The 23,566-nt window shown below is 36.8% G+C and overlaps 3 protein-coding genes across 4 annotated transcripts; 2 read left to right on the top strand and 1 right to left on the bottom strand.

Annotated features, from left to right (window-relative positions):
• Window positions 1-14,469: 14,469 nt before the first annotated feature.
• LOC116105442 (11-beta-hydroxysteroid dehydrogenase-like 4A) lies at window positions 14,470-16,444 on the top strand. The gene is made up of 6 exons (XM_031391869.1): window positions 14,470-14,692; window positions 14,795-14,981; window positions 15,077-15,162; window positions 15,313-15,444; window positions 15,544-15,672; window positions 16,080-16,444. The coding sequence occupies exons 1-6, from the start codon at window positions 14,510-14,512 to the stop codon at window positions 16,341-16,343; spliced, it is 981 nt and encodes a 326-aa protein (XP_031247729.1). The 5' UTR covers window positions 14,470-14,509; the 3' UTR covers window positions 16,344-16,444.
• Window positions 16,445-16,760: 316 nt separating this feature from the next.
• On the top strand, window positions 16,761-18,456 carry LOC116105408 (11-beta-hydroxysteroid dehydrogenase 1B-like). Its single transcript, XM_031391836.1, has 6 exons — window positions 16,761-17,099; window positions 17,186-17,378; window positions 17,461-17,546; window positions 17,633-17,764; window positions 17,846-18,010; window positions 18,112-18,456. The coding sequence occupies exons 1-6, from the start codon at window positions 16,917-16,919 to the stop codon at window positions 18,436-18,438; spliced, it is 1,086 nt and encodes a 361-aa protein (XP_031247696.1). The 5' UTR covers window positions 16,761-16,916; the 3' UTR covers window positions 18,439-18,456.
• A 103-nt stretch (window positions 18,457-18,559) lies between these two features.
• LOC116105432 (recQ-mediated genome instability protein 1) lies at window positions 18,560-23,262 on the bottom strand. 2 transcript variants are annotated; one of them, XM_031391860.1, is made up of 9 exons: window positions 22,741-23,262; window positions 22,418-22,588; window positions 21,751-21,896; window positions 20,932-21,188; window positions 20,390-20,511; window positions 20,183-20,311; window positions 19,717-19,827; window positions 19,512-19,640; window positions 18,560-19,370 (listed from the first exon to the last, which is right to left on the bottom strand). In XM_031391860.1, the coding sequence occupies exons 1-9, from the start codon at window positions 23,260-23,262 to the stop codon at window positions 19,197-19,199; spliced, it is 1,761 nt and encodes a 586-aa protein (XP_031247720.1). In that variant the 3' UTR covers window positions 18,560-19,196. The 2 variants fall into 2 exon arrangements, with proteins under 2 accessions (XP_031247720.1, XP_031247719.1); XM_031391859.1 differs by having other exon boundaries at window positions 18,561-19,370; window positions 20,390-20,532.
• Between the last annotated feature and the right edge of the window lie 304 nt (window positions 23,263-23,566).

Raw genomic sequence — 23,566 nt, 5'->3', positions numbered from 1 at the left:
GTGGTTGTGCATTCGGTGGTGGGGACTAGGGGCTTTGTTATATATTAAATTGCAAAAAGGTAAAGGGCAGTGAAGACTAAATTGCAAAAGGGTAAAGGGCAGTAAAGAGTCTTCATAGTTGAAATCTCTTGCACTAGTCAGTAGGGGATTTGCTTGTTTTGAAGGAATCTTTAATTTGGTATTAAAGACATTATGATTTATGTAGTAATATAAATAGGCATAAGACATATAATTCTACAAAGTCATTTAAAGAATAAATGGGTTTGAATGAATAAATAGAGCATTTAATTCTTCAACCAACATCTCTAATTAAATAATAAATGAATGTCAGGATGTATTTGTGACAATTAATATTGGTTCAAATTGACAAAATTAGATGTAATATCTAGTGCGTAACTGTTAGACTCTATTTTGGTGATAAAAATACCTCAAGTGTGATTAAATTCAATCAAAATTTTGTTGAACCGGTCGTCACAGTCACAAAATTAAACCTAAATATCGTAGTTAGCGGTAAGTAGGGTCGAATCCACAGAGAGCAAGATTAATGACCTAATGTATTTTTGAGTTAACGAAAGAGAAATTGGCAGAATGATTGATTAAAACTAAGGAAACTAATTACTTGCAGGAAATTAAAAAGCATCAAATAAATTGCTAACTAAAACACAATATTAAAAGCGTTGTCGCTACGGGTTCGGTTTGACTCAAGACCAACTCTCACAATTCCTCTCCTCGCTCTTCAATTTCCTAATCTTACAAGGCTAGGCAAATCAATAAAATGGCTTCCGGCAAGTTAGGTATAATCTATCCTGTCTCCCCGTCGTCTTAGTTACAGATCGATTGGTTAAAGGCTATCATCGACTAACCGAAAAACGCTAAACCCTTAAACACCACTAGTTGGTACAATGTTAACAAGTACAACCTATCAACCTGTATCATCCAATCAACTAATTACACAACAAATGCATTCCTAGTAGAAATGATATTAAACGCTACTACAACTTGATTGCAATCAGTACCGAAGCAATTTAAAGTCATAATCAACATTCAATAATCTCAAACCGACATTCAATTATGCTAAAAGTTATTTATCAATAAACGTTCTCAATGTACATTATCAATTCAACACGTCGAGCATCAGAATAATATTAAAGCATCGCAAACAAACTGAAACGAAAACAAATATAATCTGAATACAAGAAACTTAACCAAATGTCCAACATTCGGGCTCATCCAACTAGTCGAGAGTTGATGAGGAGATCAATGGAGTCAATCTCGATCTCGCCTACACCGTAACAGACAACCGGTGGCTCAGTCCCTCATGGTGGTGATGACGGAGGCTGAAATAGTGGAAACGGAGCTGATCATGGCGGAGAGGAGGTAACCGACGGCGATATGATGCGAAGAAGGGCCGAAAACAATCAATGGACAACCCGGAATACGAACAGCCACACTCGCCGGAAAACGTTAATTTTCCGGCGGGTCTTCCCGAAAAATGGTGGCAGAAATGGGATCCGAAGGCACCAATGGAAAGCTCTGGTGATGGGGAGTTCAGATCAGGTCCTAGGGAGGTGAGAAGTCATTGGAAATGAGCATGATCTCGGCTGGAAGATGAAGAGGCGCGGCGGCAAAATGGCGGACTCCGACAGTTTTTGCGGCAGTTGAAGCTTGGAAATGCTAGATCCGGCCGTGGGGAATGAAGATCAAGTCTTAGGGAGCTGAAACATCGCCGAAAAACGGTGAAATCTAGCCGGGAATGCGAAGCATCGCGGTGGTGGAAGATGAAACGTCACGGCAGCTCTTCACTTCCCACGGTGGCGTTGACGGCTGATGAAGATGATAGGTGGTCGGGGAAGATGAATCGTCGTCGGAGCTCGCCGGAAAACTGGGTGAACAGCCTCCCTGTTAACGCGACTTTTCATCTTCTTTTATAGAATAAAATGCAAAATATCACTTTGGTCCCTGCATAATTGAAACGTGACAAAATCAGCCCTAATAAATATGACAGTTTACCCCCTAAACAGCATAAATGAGACAAAATCACCTCTAATCCATAAATCACAACCTAATATCAACTCATATCCTTTCCAAAATCATTTCAAACACGTTAAATTCATAAGAAAAATATTAGGAAGCGATTTTCGTGAATAAATTCATAAATTCTTTAATTGCCTCAATATACTTCAATTTAATCACACTTGGGGTATTTTTATCACCAAAATAGAGTCACTTTCATGACTCTAATAGTAACGTTTGATGTGCAATGTATAATGTATTGGTTTGATGTGTGTGCAATGTAATAGTTTTACATTATTTCATATTGGTTTTGCATTAAATTGCTAATTTTTTTTTTTTCATTTATAGGTTTGTAAATGGAGGGTACTTTCTCAAGCACCCCTACAATACAAGATACAATTACTAATACACTTGGCAGTAACCTTAACTTGAATGCAACCACAACAAATACGGAGCAAAGTATTAGTAGCCCAGATAATGGTGATGAGAATGAAAATCCAATTCAGAAGGAAAAAAGAGCGAAGACATCAGTGGTATGGATGGAGTTTAAGGAGGTGGTACTCCCTAATGGTACTAAAAAGGCAAAGTGTATCAATTGCAAAGTAAAGTTGTGTATAAATGCCATCGGAAGCACCACCCAGTTTAATTGACATTTAAGCCAATGTTTAAGGAGAAAAACTTCCATGAGGCAACAATATATTAGTTTTTCGAGTGCCGGTAATGATGTTGCAACTACTATTTTGCTAGCTTTAAATGGGAAGTTTGACATGTTGAAAATGAGGGAACTGATCGCCCATTAGGTGCTCATGCATGAGCATCCATTTACAATTGTGGAGGAAGAGAGCTTGAACAATATGATGGAGTATGAGATTCCTGAATGGACTCCGGTTTCCCGCCATACTTGTAAAAAAGATTGTATGAAGGTATATGAAAGTGAGAAGGTCAAATTGAAGACTTTGTTGAAGAGTGTGACAAAAATCAGTTTGACTCTAGACTTATGGAATTCAAGGAATCAAAAGATGGAGTATATGGTGTTAACCGGGCATTAGATAGATAGTACTTGGAGGCTGAATAGATGTATCCTCAACTTTGTTCATCTACCTCCTCCCCAGACTGGTATTGCGATTGCGGATGGCATTTTCAAGTACCTAATGGGATGGGGAATTGAAAATAAGGTATATACTATTTCTGTAGATAATGCTTCAAGTAATGATGTTGCGATTAAGGTTTTGAAGGAAAATTTTGAAGTTTCGGGGAAACTCCTTTGTGGAGGTAAACTTTTTCATGTAAGATGTTGTGCACATATCTTGAACCTGATTGTTCAAGATGAACTTTATTAAATTAGGCACATCATTGATGACATCTATGAGAGTGTGTTGTATATCAACAGTTCAAAAAGTAGGCTAAAGGTATTTTTTGAGATTGTACAATAACTTAAATTGCCAATTCGAAAACTTATTCTCCATTGTAAACAAGGTGGAATTCTACCTAAGAAATGTTGGCAATGACAATTAAGTTCAAAAAGGTTTTTCCAAGATTGAAAGAGAGAGATATCAATTATCATAATAATTCGAGTGACGAGGATTGGGAGAAAGTGGAGAAAGTCTGCGACATTTTAAAAGTATTTAGTGGTTCAGCCAAACTCATTTCAAGAAATGATTATCTGACGTCTAATTTATTCTTGAAGGAGGTGTGTGTAGTGAAATGTATTTTGGATAGTAAAAGTGAATCTGAAGATGATTTTATTAGAGTAATGGTTAGGAAAATGAAAGAGAAGTTTGATAAATATTGGGGGGAATGTAATGTGTTGATGTCTGTGGCTGCTGTATTGGGTCCTCGGTTGAAAATGAGGGTTATTCAGTGGGCATTCTCTAAGATGTATTCAGAGGCAGAAGTGCGGGCAAATATGATGACAGTCTGGGATGCATTGTATGAATTATATGAGGAGTACGTTCAAGCTAATCAAGGTGTGACTATCACCGTGCTTCTACATCAGAAGAGGATGGACATGGAGCCATTGGTAAGGTGGCTACGGTTGAGGGAGCCCAAACCTGGGGTGATTTTAGCAGTTTTTTGGACGTGGTTAAAACTGTTGAGCCTAGTAAGTCTAAGTTGGATTGTTATTTGGGAAAGGGATGTCATAAGTGTGTGGGGGATCATGACTCATTCAATGTCTTACAGTGGTGGAAGACAAATTCAACCAAGTACCCTATATTGTCTACGATGGCTCATGAGATACTAGCCACCCTGATCACTACGGTTGCTTTAGAGTCTGCATTCAGTGCTCGGAGTAGTGTTATTGATAGCTACCGAGCTTCTTTGTCACCAGCTACGGTGGAGATGTTGTTATGTGGATGTGACTGGTGTCACACTTTGAATGGAGTGAAGAAAGGGTGCAAAGTAAGTTCCACTGATTATATTTTTCGTTCAATTCAATATTTAAAATTACTTTATTCTAACATACAGTTTATTTTTATCTCTTTTTCATTTTAGAAAGAGGAGGATCACTTGGAGATTCAGCTTCCTGTCCTGTCAGGTGATGGAAGGCAGCAGATTGGTTGATCACCCGTGAGTTATTGGTTGTGGCAGTAGGATTCTATAGGTCTATATTTATTAGTTTTGTGTTCAGGTTTGCATTTTCATCTTTACGGTTTATATAAAATGACAATTGTACTTAATGTGTTTCACATTAATTTGTTTGTATGAGGAGTGGGGCTACAGTGGACATACATCCAATTATCTTTTGAGGATTCCAGTCATTCGACAATTTATATATTTTATTTTGCTGTTATATATATTTTTTGATGGTTGGGGATGTCACTTGATGTATAGTTATGCTAACCCCCCATTTTATTTTGATGAAAACTTAATTAAGTCAAGTGAACTAAAGAAAAAACCTTTAGTTCACTTAACTTAATTTGTGGTACATATAGTATGTTGAATGATAAATTGTTAATAGCAACAGCATTTCATTTAATGTTTATTTTAAGTAGGTTTAATTGTTGGGTGATATATGAGGACATGAGAAGAAAAAAATTGCAATCTGTGGGACTGAGAAGTTGTCTGAGGATGGCGAAAATGAGAGTCCTTGATATGGGGCGTCATCCATGCCAGGTTGGTGTGCCATAATGGAAGATACTGTGAGTATTTTACTTTTAGGGTGAATCATACTATATTGGTAGATATTGATTTTGAAGAGCAACATGAAACTTACAAAAAGATAGTAATTTGTATTTTGAAATGTGGAGCTCGCGTAAGACTTATAGAACTTTGATAGTATTAGTGGGGGTGCTCAGATATACCCCCATTTTGTTCTACAACCACACCAAATAACCAATTAATCATCAAAACCATTACAAAACCCGTATTTAGTTCACTTACATTCAAACACATTCTTTATTCCTAATCTTTCCATTTTAAGAAAAAAAAATAATCTGATCCATGAACAAAAAGCATCAGGTGGGCTGCCTAGGAATTTTTTTTTAAAAAATTGAATTTTTTGGAGCCCCTTAAATTCATTACGAGCTGAGTTGAGCCATAAAATATGCAGCTCGGCTCGGCTCTTTTCTTTATCCCATTTCATGAGCCAAGCTCGTTAAGCCGAAAACTCTGTCGGCTCAGCTCGTGAACACCCCTAGTTTGATTAGGGAGAATGACATTTTCCCACACAAAATGACATTTTCCCACTCGTCAAGTTTCAAAATGACACTTTCCCACCATTCGTTAGGTTCTGTTAGTGTTTTTTGCTAATATTTGACTAAAAAGATGAAAACACCCTTAAATAGTTTATTTCTTATTAGTTTATTATAAATTAAATTTTAGTTAAATCAAAGTCTTTACTCGATTATTTATTAGTTCAAGTGTAAAGATTTTTTTTTCCTTTCTTTATTTAATTAATTAAGAATGTTGATTTATTTATGTTAATTAGTAAAAATAAAAAACATTATAAATATAGTAGATTATTAAATAATAGTGATGAAATATTGATGACATTATAAATAAATAAGTACTTAACTTTAAACAATTTCATAACATTACTCCTAAATTTTTAGGTAGGGTTAACTATTTTTTCTTTTTTGACTTTCTAATATTTGACTATGTAGCTGATTATAAAATAATAAAAAATTTATAAAGTCAAATATTTAAGGGTATTTTCATCTTTTCAATAAAATATTAACAAAAAAATAAATAACAGAACCTAATGAAGGGTGGGAAAGTGTCATTTTGAAACTTGAAGGGTGCAAAGTGTCGCCTGGCCAAACCTTGGGTGGGAAAACGTCGTTCTTCCTTTTGATTAAATTGTGCTAGGTCATACTAGATTTGATTGTATTAAGAGACACCGATGAAGTGAAAATGTCACCAGAAAAGCATTAGTCATCACTGGAGCAGCTTTAGGAATTGGCGAAGTCTGCATAAATCATTATCATAATTAATATTTTCAATAACTGTCAAACACAAGTTTCAATGCTGAATAATTATGTGCATATTCTTCTCCAAATCAGAGGTAATATATGAAGATAATTACATCCTAAAAAGGAAACAAATTGTTTCTATATTTAGATACAAGATTGGTCAACTAACAGATTCCTAGAAGTAATTACAAAATCAAGTCAATAATTGACAGCTCATGCAAACACTCCCCCTCAAGTTGGAGCATGGATATCTATCATGCCCAACTTATCAATTAAGTCATGAAACACCCTTACTGATACTGCTTTTGTGAGCATATCAACCAACTGTTTTTCGGATTGGACAAATGGAAACTGTATAGTTTTCTCGTCAAGCTTCTCCTTGATGAAATGACGATCTACTTCAACATGTTTTGTGCGATCATGTTGTACAGGATTCTGGGCAATCTCTATGGCTGCTTTATTATCACAGTTAAGATTCATGGGTTTTGCATAATCAATCCCCAAATCTTTAAATATGTTCCTGATCCATAACATCTCGCACACACCTTGGGCCATTCCTTGAAATTCAGCTTTAGTGCTTGATCTTGCCACAACCTTCTGCTTCTTGCTTCTCTAAGTGACGAGATTGCCTTCAACAAATGTAAAATAACCTGACGTCGATCTTCTAGTTGTCTGGTCACCTGCCCAATTAGAGTCCGTGTATCCTCCAATGTTTGAGACATCATTTTTTGAGAACAATAAACCTTTCCCTGGAGCACACTTCAAATATCTCAGAATTCGATAGACTAAATCCATATATTCTTTATTTGCCGTATGCATGAATTGGCTTACAACACTTACTACATACACTATGTCTAGCCTTGTGTGTGATAAGTGGATTAACCTCCCAACTAGCCGTTGGTAACGACCCTTATCAATTGGAGTTTGATCTGGTAGAATCCCAAGCTTGTGATTCATCTCTATAGGTGTTTCTATTGGTTTACAATCAAGCATTCTAGTTTCAGTGAGAAGATCTAACACGTATTTTCGTTGTGAAAGAAAAATTTCATGTTTCAATCTTGCCACCTCAATCCCCAATCAATATTTAAGCTGCCCAAGATCCTTCATTTCGAACTCAGCAGCCAAATGTTCTTGTAGTGCCTTCATTTCGGACAAATCATCTCCTGTTGATACCATATCATCAACATACACTATCAACATCATTAACTTTCCTTCTTTGTGTTTTATAAACAAAGTATGGTCTGAATTACTCTGTTTATAACTAGCTGCCTTCATTGTCGCTGAAAACCTCTTAAACCAGGCCCTGGGTGACTGTTTCAGTTCGTGTAAGGACTTCTTCAGCTTACATTCTTCATTTCCACACATGGAACTACGTTTGACACCAGGAGGTACCTCCATGTAAACTTCTTCTTCCAAGTCTCCATTGAGAAAATCATTTTTAACATCGAATTGTTTCAAGGGCCAATCTCGATTGGCTGCTATAGAAATAATAATGCGAATGGTATTTATCTTGGCTACTAGTGCAAAAGTGTCTTGGTAGTCTATTCCATACCTTTGTGTATATCCCTTTGCCACTAGTCTCGCTTTATACCTATCAATACTTCCACCTGCTTTGAGTTTCACTGTGAACACCCATCCACATCCAATTGTCTTCTTTTCTTTAGGTAGTGAAACAAGTTCCCAAGTGGCATTTTTTTGTAGAGCTGCCATCTCTTCATTCATCACCTTAGTCCATTTGGGATCTTCCAAAGCATCCTGTACACTACTAGGAATAGATATAGTGGATAATTGATTAATAGTAAGTGCATATAATTCAAACAACCTATGAGATGACATATAGTTACTAATTGGGTATTTAGTTTTGGCTTTGGGATCAGGTTCATATTGTTTCTTTGGAATTCCTCTATTTGACCTTTGTGGATATCTAGGATCTATATTTTCTGCAGAAACAGATATTTCATTAGACTCATTAGACATTGGATTTGAAATTACCGAAGGAGGAACACTCTCAGTTAATTCTTCAGTTAATGGTGTAGACATGAGTAACTCTGGCGGCCTTGGTAGTGCTTCAGACATGTCCAGAAAATTGGGGGGATCACACTTTTGTTGAACCTCATTTCCATCATGATTTTGAAGCTTTTCGACTATGTTTTCTAGTTCTACAAATTCACCTCCTCCTCCATTTTGTTGTAGAACATTCTCTTCACTAGAACTCTCCCCTGGAAGGAATGCTCAGAGACTCCCCTTGAATAATAAGGCTCTAATTCATGAAAAGAGGCATCCAAAGTCACATGTAATTTTTGGGTTTATGGATCATAGCACCTATAACCTTTTTTAAGTTCAGAATAGCCAATGAAAACACAGCGTTTGGCACATGGATCAAGTTTAGTTCGTAAACTTTTTGGAATGTGAGCGTAAACAATACAACCAAAGACTCGAGGTTCAAGATTAGGAAGATGAGGAATTGAAAGTAAGGATTGCATTTTTTGTTGGAGAGTTTGAAAATCTATCACTCGTGAAGGGGTTCGATTAATGAGATAAGCTGCAGATTTTACAGCTTCTCCCCAATAAAAACGAGGCATGTTCATGCCAAAAAGAGAAGCATGAACTACCTCTAAAAGTTGTCTATTTTTTCTCTCAGCTAGTCCGTTTTGTTGTGGGGTGTAAGTGCATGAGGTTTGATGACGAATTCCATGAATGTTTAGATAATTGCCAAGAGAGGCATCCATATACTCAGTACCATTGTCAGATTGGAGTACACAAATCTACTTTTGATATTGAGTACCTACCATTTTGTGGAACTTTTGAAAAGCTAGACACACATCACTTTTTTTGATAAGTAAAGACACCCAAATCATTCTAGTACATTCATCAATAAATGTTACAAAATAACGAGCTTTAGAAAGGGAAGAAATTTTTGCAAGACCCCAAACATCAGAATGAATCACCACAAAAGGTTCTAACTTGGTAAATAAGAGGTGCGATGGCTCTTAGCCATTTCACAAATGTCATAATGAAAATCTAAATCATTTAAAGTTGAAAAAAGATGTGGTTGTAATTTTTAAGATAACCAAAAGAAAGGTGTCCTAATCTCCGATGTCATAACCAAACATTAAATTTACCCGAGTTTTGTCTTCATTGGTAGCTTGATTTGCCTGATTGATATTTTGTCCCTCATTTTCTATCAATTCCAAGTAATGTCTAACACCATAACCAAGAATCTTCCGAGTTAGGATGTCCTGAAAGACATAAAAAGTGGGCCAAAAAGTTACAGTGCAAGCAAGTGTGGAGGTAATTTGGCTAACAGACAAAAGATTGTATTCAAGAGATGGGACAACAAGAACAGTATCTAATGTAAGAGTATTAGTCAAGGTAACAGACCTTTTCCCAATAATAGGAGAAGTACTTCCATTTGTAGTGTAAATAATAGATTGAGAAGATGGAAGAACAGATTGTAATTGGCCAAAATCTCTAGTCATATGATCAAATGCACCCGTATCAATAATCCAAGTTCTATTCTTAGAAGTTACAAAAAATACAAATGCCTTACCGATAATACCTGGGTGGGCAACATTTGCTGTAGGCGGTGGTTGTTCTTCGTCCTTTGTTTCTGTCACCATAGCCTTCCCAGCCATTTTCTTACGGGGCTTCTTTGAGAAATCCCACCACTCGGGATAGCCAATGATTTCATAGCAGCGTTGTTGTGAGTGACCTTTTTCTCTGCAGTGAGTGTACACAGATTGTTAACCTTGCTAGATGATTGATTGCCCCAGTTTTTCGAAGATCCATATCAATTATGACTGGCTAGCATGGCGAAGTTCTCAGAAATTGGATGAGAGCCTCCCATTGTTTGTCTCTGCTGGTATTCCCTTCTAACATAAGCATACGTGCTTTCCAAATCAAGCCTCAGATCTTTTCGCAATATTTCTCCACGAACCTGATCAAACTCTAAGTCAAGTCCACTTAGAAAAATATGAACTCGAAGCCTAGCCATTGCAGAGTGCAGCTGTAACACCCCTTCGAATGTTCCTTCTTGGGAGGTGGTCCTGTGATCGATTTCCTGGAAAATGGAAACCAGTTCATTGTAATACGTTGGTAATGGTCGCCCATTCTGTTTGGTAGAGAAAGATCTCTGATTCAGCTCAAAAATACAGGTTTGGTCAGTTCTGTCATAGAATGTATTCGATACAGCCTCCCATATATCTCTAGCTGTAGGGAGACGAATGAATCGTTGCATCAGCGATGGACTCATTGAATCAATCAACCAACTTTTGACTTTGTGATTTTCAGTAATCCATGATCCAAGATTAGGATCTCTAGGTGCTGGTTTCTTCATTTCTCCAGTAAGATAACCAGCTTTGTTGCGAGCACCGATCCGCATCTCCATGAGTTGAGACCATAATGAGTACTTGGTCTCATCCAGAGTGATTCCGATTGGAAATGCCGAGTTGTCTTGATGAACAACAACTTGTGGTGCTGGTGGTCGGATAAGATCTATTGATACGCCTATGATAACAGCCATAGAATTCACAACAGTGGTGAATATTCAGAATATGAATACGAATTTCGAAAGAAAAGAAAAAGAAATTCAATTGTTAACACAACTTCTCTTGGAGATGAACCTGCTCTGATACCATGTCAAACAAAAGTTTCAATGCTGAATAATCATGTGCGTATTCTTCTCCAAATCAGAGGTAATATATGAAGATAATTACATCCTAAAAAGGAAACAAATTGTTTCTATATTTAGATACAAGACTAGTCAACTAACAGATTCCTGGAAGTAATTACGAAATCAGTACAAAATCAATTCAATAATTGACAGCTCATACAGACAATAACACTCCTCTTATTTATATTATTATTTACTGATAAATAATTTCTTTTAAAATTTTGGAGCAAATTGCTTATGAGTACGCGAATAGAGGAGCATCTTTAGCTCTTGTTGACTTGAAAGAAGAGCGTTTGGGATCTGCGGTTGAAAGAGCTCCGCGTCTTGGCTCTCCAGATGTTATCGCTGTCCGTGCAGATGCTTCCATCACATAAGACTAATCAATTTATTGATGATGCTGCAGTCCATCATTTTGGCAGATGTATGTACCAGTAACACTCCAGTACTCCTATTAAATTAAGCTACCAATTTCATGGTCTAACTTTTGTATTCTTTTTCTTGTTGTATATAGTTTTTATATATACCGAAAATTCTTTATGGTTTGATGATTATGTGGTTTATGCAACAGTGGATCATCTGGTGAACAATGCCGGCATTGCACTAGGAGGCTTGTTCAAGAATGCGGATCGTATATCCGATTGTACTCCAGTAATGGTAATTGAGTCAGGTCTCCTGCTTCAAATTTTTTTATTAAGAACATAACTCGATTAATTTTATAAAATAGTTATAACAAACAACTTAGTTAAGAAGTGTATAACATGATTAATATTGCTTCTCATTAACACCTTCTGTTTAATAAAATTGTTGTTATTAATTGGTTCAAGGCAGCAATTATCAGCTTTTTATGAGACCCCGAGAATGAGAATGGAAATTGGCGAGGATATTGGCATAATCATCGTATTAAATTAGAGATGTCGACAAATAATGACATGCACCTTCCCCAAGGTAACCCTTCTCTGTATTAAAACTTCATCCCAACACCCACCAACTAATTTTATGGTCTGTATCTTTCTTGATTATCGTAACGGTCAACAATATTCATTGACTTTCACTTTTACTAGATGTGACTGGTTTACTGTACTCAAAACTCTCTTTACTATAATTGTGAGTGGTTCCTATCAATAACCATTGCGTATTATTATCCACATAAGTTAGGGATATCTTATGAATAATAATAATATGCATGTATCGTGGCAACGTGTGAATATTTACTTAAGAATTGAATCAATGTTTGTTCACTGTTAGGATAAAATTTATATTCCCATGGAAGCAAAAGAAGAAGAATGTGCGAAGGCGATTGTAAAGAGCGCTTGACGATGGGGACAAGTATTTGGTGGAGACATCTTGGGTTAGAGTATTGCTTTTGTTCAAGGTGGTTTGCCCCGAGGTGGTCGACCATTGCAACTGGCTGCCGTTGGGCCGAGCTCCCACTTCAACTACATATGCAAATGGCAAAATCAAGCTTAAAGGGAGCTTATAACCCAATCTTTTTACCAAAAACTCAAGCACAGCAATAATACATTATCAACATCAAGCTTAATTTGTCACCAACTGCGAAGAAAGCAGCTGTCATTTGCTAGAAGATAACTGCATGGTTACTTTTCGAACCAATTTATGATTCCATGTACTACTTAATTAACTGAATCTATGATCAAAATAAGTAAATTATACTTGGCTTAATTTTTAGTACAAACAAGTAAACACGCTAATTTGGCTTAAAGGAAGCTACCCATATAAGTTAAACATTGAGATTATGTGTTAATGTTTGATTTTGACACTAACTATTCATACATGTAAGATGCTAAGCAGATTTAGAAATTACATGTGAATGGAAAAAGAAATGAATAAAAGGAAGACGATTTTTAAAGTGGTTCGGATGCTCAAGCGAATCTTACATTCATTGTCTTTTTTATAAATGAAAGATTACAATCAGATCGCAAGTAGCGATAAGAGAAATAGAAATACAAAGAGGGAGAGACAGTGTTTATATTATCAGAATCAGAATCTCGAAAAATGAGAGGGGAGCTCTCTATTTATAGTAAGAGGTTTCTAGGTAATGATTACGAGTCTGCTAGCAGGCAGGTGTCGTACAGTTCCTACTTTGCTTTCCATTAGCTAATTGCACGGAAGATATCCTTAAATCGCACATGGCTTGGGCAGGTGGGTGACTCCCAACCACTCACTAGTCAGACCTCTACCTGCCAAGTTGTTGACAGCCTTACACCTTCCGTTCTTGATCGACGTGGTAGCACCTGAACGGCACAATGTCTTCCTAAACTTTGATTGGTCCTCGCTGGCATAAGCCTACGTCAGCCTTGATTTTTTAAGCATAACATTATGCTACATAGATCGATCCCCCTCTTTATATGATCTCCTCAAATATGAGATTGGTATTTTCAGTACAGGTGAATAATTATTCTTGTACATAATCTATCGTATTTAATAAGAGCAATGCTAGTTTTACAAAGACACATACAAATGGGGCATACAAAGACAATCCCCACCCTTGATTTTCATGATTTCTCTCTCTCTCTCTTTTTCTGTTTTTTCTTTGTTTTTTTCTTCTTACTGATGTCACTTTGTAGCCCTCTTTGTATGGGTCTTTGTAAGGATAGCATTTTTCATTTAATAATGCCATATTCAAATTAAGGAGACTAAAGATCAAGAAGCCCGGAAGAGCGAGTTTTGCTTAAGGTGTTCTGGATCCAAAAGTTTTTGTATATGAAACTAAAAAGCCTATGAAAATTAATGCTTGTTGGTTGGTACCAAACTTTATCACCCTTTAAATGAATAGTGATATCCAATTAATTAATATGATTCGCAATGAAGTGGAAGGTTTAGTAAAGGCTGTGTATGGGTTTACAATAGGAGGAATGGATTCTTGGATTTTTTGGTTTCCGAGAAGATGGGAAATTTCATGAAGGCTATTTATTTTAGAGGTAGAAGAAGATCTAGGTAGTGAGGTATTTACAGGAGCTGTAAACATTGATAAAGATGAAGAAGATTCCATGATTTTGATTTCAACCTCTTCATGTGTAGTATCAGCTCAAGTAGCAAGAACAGATCAAGTAGTATCAGCTCAAATATTAAAATTAATAAGCTTAAAGAAGTGAAAGTCAAAAATAAAATAAAAGTGCCGGATAAATTTGAATGTTAGTAGTAAACTAATCATCTCCCCATTTGAATAGACAGACCTTAATCTTATTCTATTTCCAAAACTAGTACATCTTCAACAACTCCAATAATAGAGGTGGATCCCATATATTAAAGGTCTGGGGGAAATCTCGCTATCCAAAATAAATGAATTGTCTCTTTCATCATCCTTTAAAAGCTTGCTAAAGTTATTTTTCCAAAGGACCAAGTGCTGGAACAATTGCAACATCTAATCTCTGTTGTTTTTTGTAGACTAACTATGGAATTATTTCACAAGTTGATGAACATTTTACTTCCACCCATAGCATTCGTGGCACTGCTTTTTCTATTGCCACCATATCTGGTTTTCAAGGTTCTTCATTGTATTAAAAGACACATATTCAGTGAGAATGTGGCCGGTAAAGTGGTAGTCATCACTGGAGCAGCTTCAGGCATTGGCGAGGTTGGAACCATATTTGAAATTATATGTTTAACCATATTTCTTATATTTATTTACAATACTATTTCTTGATCTTGATGATGATATTGTTTTAAAAATTTGAAGCAAATGGCTTATGAGTATGCAAAGAGAGGAGCAAATTTAGTCCTAGTGGACTTGAAACCTCTGGGATCTGTGGTAGAAAGGGCTCGGCATCTTGGCTCCCGGGATGTTGTTGCTGTTTCTGCTGATGTTTCGGTCATACAAGACTGTAAGCGGTTTGTTGACATTGCGATCAACCATTTTGGCAGACGTACGTATGTGCTACTGTTTTAATAAGGTCTTCTCTTGCAATGTAAATAGTTTTAGGGTCGGAATGTTTTAATTATTATGTGGTTACTGCAACAGTGGATCATCTAGTGAACAATGCCGGAGTAGCAAGAGGACGCTTGTTTAAGAATGTCCATTGTATCTCCGATTTTACTCCAACAATGGTAAATCATCAACGCCACATAATTTGCATATCACCATATCCTTAGCTAGATCAAGATCTTGAAATTTTTTATTTTGGTACAAACAAGAGACACAACTCACAATTATTCATTAAATAAAATGTAAGTAACAACTCAGAATTGAATTTACAGGACATAAACTTCTGGGGCACCGTTTATGACACCCATTTTGCAATTCCACATCTCAGAAAGAGCAAAGGGAAGATTATTGTTATTGCTTCAACTTGTGGATGGTATCCTATTCCAAGATTGAGTTTCTATAATGTAAGACAAAATCTGCAAAAAAACAAAAAAAGGCTGTGTTTTAGTTACCTCTCATTATTAGTGTCCGATGGATGATTGTGTTTATCTTATTGGGTTCAGGCGAGCAAGGCAGCAATAATTAGCTTCTATGAGACACTGAGAACGGAGATTGGATGGGAGATTGGCATAACCATTGTAACTCCCGGCCTTATCAGATCAGAAATGACCCTAGATCAAGCTTTCGCCCAGGTAAGCCTTTGGATTAATGGTAGATGTTATTCCATAATGGGGGATGATCAAATATATTTCAATTGCTATAATTGTATTTATAAGGATTAATTGAATATCTAATATATAGTACACTTTGCATATGTGATATGTATTGAGCACAATGAATTTAATAAGAAAAAATAAGGTTATATATAATTTTTTTTATTACAAAACAAAAGAAAAAAAATCCTAATAATTTTACACCCCCAGCATGATGGCGAAATCCACCATTTGATATGTTTGTATAATCATATTATTGTCTGAATTCTTGTCAGATTGAAAATTCTAGATAGAAATCATCTGCGTAATGTTACGAACTTTTATATACATTCGGAAACATGTATTATTAAATTTAATCATTGTATAAACGATTGATGAATGATTAGGGTTTGGGTTTTATCCCCACGGAAACAAAAGAAGAATGTGCAAAGGCAATTGTAAAAAGCGCTTGCCGAGGGGACAAGTACTTGGTGGAACCATCTTGGGTTAGAGTTCTATTCCTGTTCAAGGCGGTTTGCCCTGAGGTGATCGAGTATTGCAACCGCTTAGCATTTCGCGTCAGCCGGTCCAGGACTTCAATTAGAAATGCAGCTGGCAAGAAGAATTTGAAAGGGAGCTTAACACAATCTATTGAGCAAAAGGCAGAATAGATATTATCATCAAGCTTGTGTACCAAATGGCAAGGTGTCATTTGTTAAACGTGTGTATTCATGCGAAGTTAATTAATAAATGAGCATCAACAGTATTAAATATTGGCAGACTAGGGTCATTTTTCAAACCAAATTATAATATAATGTACTCAGTATATGATTAAAACATAATTTGCATAATGTATTTGAGCAGAGATTAAAAATTAAGTAATACTATATATATATAACATTTTTATATGACATTTCTCATACAATAAAAGGTATTTAAGTTCTATAAATTGCCTTTTGTCATATACCCATAACTCCTTGGAGCCCAGCCCAGGTAGAAAGAAGGTTTGTCTGGCTGCCACCGTCACTGTTTTGCCAGGTAAAAGATAGAGCAAACTACCAACGTGTTAGTTTCCTCTCCATGCAACGCTGCTACGTTGCACTTGCACCATATCCATCCATTACTCAGATCTATATCTCGAACATAGCGACAGTAAGTGTAACACCTCCAGTCTTTAATTTTCTAAGTTACTCAAACAAGGAACTCTAGCTTCTCTGTCTCTCTCTTCTCATTGTGGAGAAGCTATGGATTTGATCAATAAGTTCTTAAACATTACAGTTCCTTTTGTAGCCCTTGTTACACTGCCTTTCTTCCTGCCACCATATTTCTTATTCAAGTTTCTCCTGTCCACTATAAGAAACATATTCAGTGAAGATGTGGCTGGGAAAGTTGTACTTATTACTGGAGCATCTTCGGGCATTGGCGAGGTTTGCACCAGTCTATTTACTAATTATTTCTGAATTAACCTATGTTTTATTAGTGATTTCATATGTGTAGTGGTGTTGTTTTGAAGCATCTTGCTTATGAGTATGCTAGGAAAGGGGCTTGTTTAGCCTTAATTGCCAGAAGAGAGCTTCGGCTCCGAGAAGTTGCAAGTCAAGCAGAGCTGATTGGCTCACCTACTGCTATTGTCATCCCCGGAGATGTTACCAAGGTTGAAGACTGTAAACATTTTGTTGAGGCAACAGTGAAACACTTTGGTCGATGTAAGTAGAGTAAGGGGCTTTGGCAATTTCGTGGCTTCTTTCAGGAAATTATTGTTTGATTGATGAAATTTTATGTCAACAGTGGACCATCTTGTGACAAATGCTGGTGTCGCTCCAGTCTGCATGTTTGAAGATTACCCAGATATTACGAGAGCTGCGCCAGCTATGGTAATACTCATTACCGCATTCTAATATTTTCGGACGAATTCTTGGACAATTAAATTTTGCTAAACATTTTCACCATCTTTTCTTAGGACATCAACTTTTGGGGCTCAGCATATAGCGCCTACTTCGCAATTCCGCTTCTAAAGCAGAGCAAAGGAAAGATCATTGCAATTGCTTCTGCTGCTGGATGGTTACCTGTGCCAAGAATGACCTTCTATAGTGTAGGAAACTCTTTGATCCGCATTCTCTCCTTAATCTCTTACTATTAATGTTAATCAATTAAGATTTTCCTATGACTTCAGGCAAGCAAAGCAGCCGTAATTGCCTTATACGAGACATTGAGAGTTGAATACGGGGATGACATTGGAATAACAATCGTGACTCCCGGGGTGATAGAGTCAGAAATGACTGAAGAGAAGTTCCTAAACAAAGCAGGCAAATTGGAAGCAGACAAAGAAATAAGAGACGTAAGCTACTCTTCACATGCTTGATTGTTATGTAATTAAATCACATTTGTGCTATTTTCTAATTTTATTCTGTCACCTCTAACTGAGTTTTGCTGTTCAAGGTTCAAGTAAGTTTGATGCCAGTACGATCAACCAAAAAATGTGCACGAGCTATTGTTAACAGTGCATGCCGCGGAGATAAATACTTGACAGAGCCATCTTGGGTCAGGGTGACATTTTTCTGGAAAGCGTTTTGGCCAGAGATAATAGTGTGGTTCAACAACATGCTGCTAGTGACTGGACCTGGGACTTCACAGAGAGATGCACCAAGCAAGAAGTTACTGGACCTGGTTAAAGGAATAAAGGAATTTCTAACCCCAGATACAGTTTCATTTCATGAGCTCACGGCTCGTCTAGATCATCAAAGGTATAGGCGGTCCCCATTTTAGTATATCAAAATGGGAAAACATATCTTGTTTTCTCTAATATCAAATGCCTAAAGTCTCTGCAGGATATAAAACTTGCATATGTTGTGTAAAGCTTGAGTTATCTCTAGAAGTTCATAACTAATTATTCCAGCATCTTACAAGAGAAACAATCATTGCTCTATCTAAAAAATTGAGCATTGACGCTGATTATTTAGGAAAAAAAAACTTAAATAACATGATTTAAGATCAAGCAATCCAAAAGGTATTTCATAAATTTGGGGAAGGAAAAGACATACCACGTTTATGAATGAGGCCGATGGGGCAGCTTTCGAATTCCATCCTGTTCTCGTAGATTGGTCTCCACATTGTAGCTGGCTGGCTTCGCATTTTCACCTAAGATATAGTCACTTTTCTCCATACGACAGACAGCAGTCAACGGAATTCTTTCTAGCACAAATGATGGCTTAATCCAGTTATTTTAATCATCTTTATTCTGATGGACCAAGCAAACTTCAACCAAGCAACCAGGAATGGATAGGCAACAGTTGTCATCATTTGAATCTTCATGCCGTTCCATTCAATTCGTGAACGATTTAAAGAATCACCAAGAACAATATACAATCGGGAACAAGTTCCATTCAATTCGTGAACGATTTAAAGAATCACCAAGAACAATATACAATCGGGAACAACTGCAGATTTTTGTTGAAACTAATTTTCATCGTCCTTCAACTTTCCATCTCAAGCAACTATACAAGGGCGTTAAAAGTGGGGTCAAATCAAGGAGAAATTTCAATGGGATTCATAAACGGACAAGGTGGAGTCTGGGCACGAGCAGGAGGGGGCTTCATTCTTCTCAGAAGCAACCGTGCATCAGATGAAGGACAGCCCTGGGTCATCTCAAGGACAATTGGTCGAGGAGACGTTTCGTTCATCTCCACAAGCATTGTTCCCTGCAACAAAAAAATTCCAGGTAATAGAGTTAGAGATATATGAAACATTTGGTTACATTACAAACAAATTTCATCACTTAGCAAGTCATATTAATCATCTAGCACAAGGTTATAAATATTGTGTACTTTAACCTATATTACCTCAAAAGTCACTAAAAGTAATTGGAACTGTCTGAAAGTCTCCTTCATATCACTAACTGTTTTCGTATCTGATGAGGAAAGAGCAGCAGTGACCTCCGCAGGAGAATAACCTATTCCATTCTGTACAACCTAAAAAAATATAAAGCTAATCAACATTTCAATTTTTAACAACCTCATAGCATCAATTTTTTAAAATCCAACTCACATTGTGGTCAATCAGGATTTCAGAGATGAGGCTACCATCATCAACATAAACCAGGAGCTCATATCTTTCCCTCCCTTTATATTGGAATCTCTTAACACCGGTTAAAAAGCACTGCAAAATATAATTCAAAATTCAAATATATATATATGTGTATAATTCGATTGGCGGGCGATTGATATTATACTGTTTAATATTTTTCCACAACAGACATGAGCAGATCTCATTTCAAAGAATATTTTACAGCCTAAAAATTTATATGACATTAAATTTTTTTCATTTGAAATTCATTACCTACACAATAGTAGTCCTATTAATATTAAGCTCCGTTGAATGAATTGCATTAAATTGGGATGACAGGAGCCAAGCAAAATATGTCATAGCCTATTAGAAGCTCAATGCTAAAAGATAATCAACAAAAGTAGATAAGAAATCTAATCATGAAAAAAAATGAATCCATTAGACAAACCTTAATTTTACCCTGAACAGAAGGGGTTTTCTCCTTCATAGCAGCCCACTTTGCTGACAAACTCGCCAAATAAGTGAATGGAATTTCACGTTCTCCAGATAATATGAGTGGGTGTTCAACCTCCTCCACCTTATTAACATCGTGAACCATATTAAAATCCTCAACATCGAATACAAAATCATAATTTGAGTTGGACAATGTATTCACCCGGCTAGTGGGAACAGCATCTATATGCATCTCCTCAAAATCCACGACAACTCCAGATGATGAATTAGCCACAGCAACCCCATTGATGGGAACAGTCGTATTTCTTTGACTGATAGCAGTGCCTGATGAAACCACAGGAGCAGCTGCAGTCCATTAACAAAAGAGATATTTTACATGATAAATCATCATAAGCTCTTCCTTCTACACAGACTTGACCCTATATCTGATATAAGAAAGAAGATAGAAAAGAAAGGAGGAGTGATCAATTAAATTAAGATGGTTTTAAAATTTAAATAGAGAGAGAGAGAGAGAGAGTTAAGAATGCAAAAGCACACGTTTTATGATTCCCAGCATTCCCCCTCAAGATGGCACGGCTTGTCTAGCACACGTACACCTAAGTATGCTATATAAACTTATTGTTTGTATTCGACAGACTAAAAATGTTTTGTGGATGATAAGTTAATTGCCCCCGAACCCTTTATTTCCCAACCCCTTTAAGAGTATAAAAATAAAAGGTGCTAATGATAATAAGAAATAACAACCTTGCTCATTTGCTTGGAAGGAAGTTGCATTCTGTGCTGCTGAACTATTGGCCTGCCAGTCTTGCTCATTTGCTCGGAAAGAAGTTGCATTATGTGATGTTGAACCGTTGGTCTGCCAGGCTTGCTCATTTGCTTGGAAGGAAGTTGCATTCTCTGATATTGAACTATTGGTCTGCCCAGTAACATTGAACCCATTTGAAGGCCATGCAGCGAGGGTAGCCCTAGTAGCTAAAGAAGGAACAACTCCTGTCCTTGTTCTGCATTAGGTTAGAAAAAATGATCATCCTATGATCAAGCACGTAAAGGTGTCAGGCAGTGGAATTTCAAACAACATTTATTTGTTATTAAAATCCACCTGTGATACCACGTTACAAAAATGAAAAAGAAAGTGACCGTATTATATTGGGACCATACTCCTCAAGAGTCGAGAAGGATATTACCATGCAACAGTTCTAAGACCACAACAGTCTAAAACTGAGTTAATCAAATTCTTCTACCTGCATATTTACTGTGAAATCAAGCATGCATCTGTTATCTGCTATAATAAGCAAACTCTTATCCCTCAACAAAATTACTAAACAGAAGTTGTCTGTATACAAAGCTTTGGAAGTGGATAATCCCACAACAGAATTCTGTGGCAGCAACCAATTTTACTTTCCACTGATAACATGGCTTGTCAAGATGTTGAGAGTGAAAATGCAATGGAATCAAGTTATGTATAAGGCAATACATATGGGGAAGAAACATCTTGTTGGTAACATTATGAGGTACAACATAAACAGCAATATGTTGGAAATCTGCAACAGGATCAAAAAATACCTTTTGCCCCTCGGTGGCTTGTTTACTTCCTCAACAAGATGCTGACGCGCCACTTCCAACTGCTGCACCATTCCTCCAAGGACTTCTAGAGCTTCAGGAACCAGCATTAGCAGTCCATGCCGTATATGTACATTACAAATGACAACCTAACATCCAGAGAGGAATATAAACTACTGCACAGCGAAGAGAGATTTGTCATCTCTTGGCATTAAGAATTAGTCAAGTCAAGAAACAATTAAGCTGCAAATATAACAACTATACGGCATGACAAGAGGATACAGCCAATATACCACCAAAAAAAAAAATTACAATTAACCTCTGCGGAAAAGGAATTCCAAGTACCATTTGACGTACAATCATATTACAGTTAAATTAGCCTTCAACTAACAATTCAAATGCCTCAAATCCGCAGTAAGCACCTTCACCATTTCAATATATTTGTCAGGAATGTCAACATTACCCATGACCACACAATAATATTCATTGTCTATGCACCTTCTGCTGCATTCCAAAGGGAAAGTAAACCTTTTTGAAAATGAATTATCTCAAAATATAGTATAGACATTCAACTCTGGAGTCCCTTAATCTTGAATCCAGATACTATCAGCCCCAAATTAAAATTCTCTGTTAGCAAAAGGTGACGGTCAATAAATAAAAAAATGAAAACCTTCAATCCAGCAGGCGCCAAAACTTTGAGATCTTTAATTGGCCTGTACTCCATGCCAAACACACGTTGAGCACCATCTGTCATGGACAACTTGAGGCACCTCTTGATACCAGAAGCTGTATCCTGAAACCTGCCTCGTAGAGGACAGCTGATATTAACTATTTCGTCAACCTGGAATAATAAAATTCAATACCAATAAAACCTTTAAAGAAAAAAAAATCACAAATTCCAAAGTTTAAAATTTTACACTGAATATAGCTAAAAACTTTCAAAGTGAATCAATTCAAAAGAAAATGAAACAAATACGATGAAAAAGCACACACCTGCAAAACAAAAGGTCCCTTGAGATCCACCAGATGCAATGAGTCCACATTGTTTGGAAGCACACCAGCACCACAATAATTCATGTCCGAAAACAAAAACTGCTGAAAACAGAGCTTTGCTTTTGCCGCAACATCGAGGTTTGAGAATCCTGAAACAGAACTCTTGAGTCCTTGAACACAAGAATATAGCCAATCTCTCTTCAACCTCAGTCCAAGAGTCAATAGCATATCGGCAATCGGAGAATTTTCGGGTGCTGTCGTTGGGGGTTCGGTGAAGGAGTCAATTTCATCGTCTTCGTCGGAGATAGGTAAGGGGTCGGGAGGATAAGGATTAGGGTTAGGGTTCTGGTTAGTATTAGGATTAGGATTAGGATTAGGAGTTGAAGGGGATAAATTGACGGGTGGGTGAGTAGTATTAGGTTGTTGGTTATTTTGATAGAAATGAGTGGATTGTGGTTGATTTGGTTCTTCTTCTTGTTCAGAATCAGAAGAGCAGTTGATTCTGAGGCGTCGTCTGGGCATTTTTGAGAGATTGCTGCAGTCTGTGTTTCCCTCCATTTCTTCTTAAATGGTAGTACAGGTTTTTAAAAAAAAAAAAAATTATTACTTTTTTTGAGAGGGAAAATGTAAATGTGGACCTAGACAACCCGTTTACTCGGCCCGTTTTAGAGAAGGTTTAGGCCCAAGGTCGGTTATTCTTAGTGCTATCAACGAAAACTCTCCTTTCTACAAATTATTCTGACATTTAGGGTTGACCCATTTCAAAATGCGCACAGTTCGATTTGGCGGTGGAGGAGATGAGCAGAATAATTACTTAGGAAGTTGG

This window comes from Pistacia vera, unplaced genomic scaffold, assembly GCF_008641045.1.
Source record: "Pistacia vera cultivar Batoury unplaced genomic scaffold, PisVer_v2 Contig499, whole genome shotgun sequence".
Lineage (NCBI taxonomy): Eukaryota > Viridiplantae > Streptophyta > Magnoliopsida > Sapindales > Anacardiaceae > Pistacia > Pistacia vera.
Note: the sequence above shows the minus strand (reverse complement) of the source record. Positions and strands in the feature narration are given on the sequence as shown.

Bases quoted from the DNA above. Each gene is read 5' to 3' on its own strand.
- LOC116105442 (XM_031391869.1), top strand. From the start codon at position 14,510: ATGGAATTATTTCACAAGTTGATGAACATTTTACTTCCACCCATAGCA. The intron at 15,163-15,312 runs GTAAATCATCAA...TTGAATTTACAG, and splicing joins CCGATTTTACTCCAACAATG to GACATAAACTTCTGGGGCAC. The intron at 15,445-15,543 runs GTAAGACAAAAT...TATTGGGTTCAG, and splicing joins CAAGATTGAGTTTCTATAAT to GCGAGCAAGGCAGCAATAAT.
- LOC116105408 (XM_031391836.1), top strand. From the start codon at position 16,917: ATGGATTTGATCAATAAGTTCTTAAACATTACAGTTCCTTTTGTAGCC. The intron at 17,379-17,460 runs GTAAGTAGAGTA...TTATGTCAACAG, and splicing joins AGTGAAACACTTTGGTCGAT to TGGACCATCTTGTGACAAAT. The intron at 17,765-17,845 runs GTAGGAAACTCT...CTATGACTTCAG, and splicing joins CAAGAATGACCTTCTATAGT to GCAAGCAAAGCAGCCGTAAT.
- LOC116105432 (XM_031391859.1), bottom strand. From the start codon at position 23,262: ATGCCCAGACGACGCCTCAGAATCAACTGCTCTTCTGATTCTGAACAA. The intron at 22,589-22,740 runs GTGTGTGCTTTT...TTATTATTCCAG, and splicing joins AGGGACCTTTTGTTTTGCAG to GTTGACGAAATAGTTAATAT. The intron at 19,828-20,182 runs GTTTGTCTAATG...TATATTTTGCAG, and splicing joins CTGTTCAGGGTAAAATTAAG to TGCTTTTTAACCGGTGTTAA.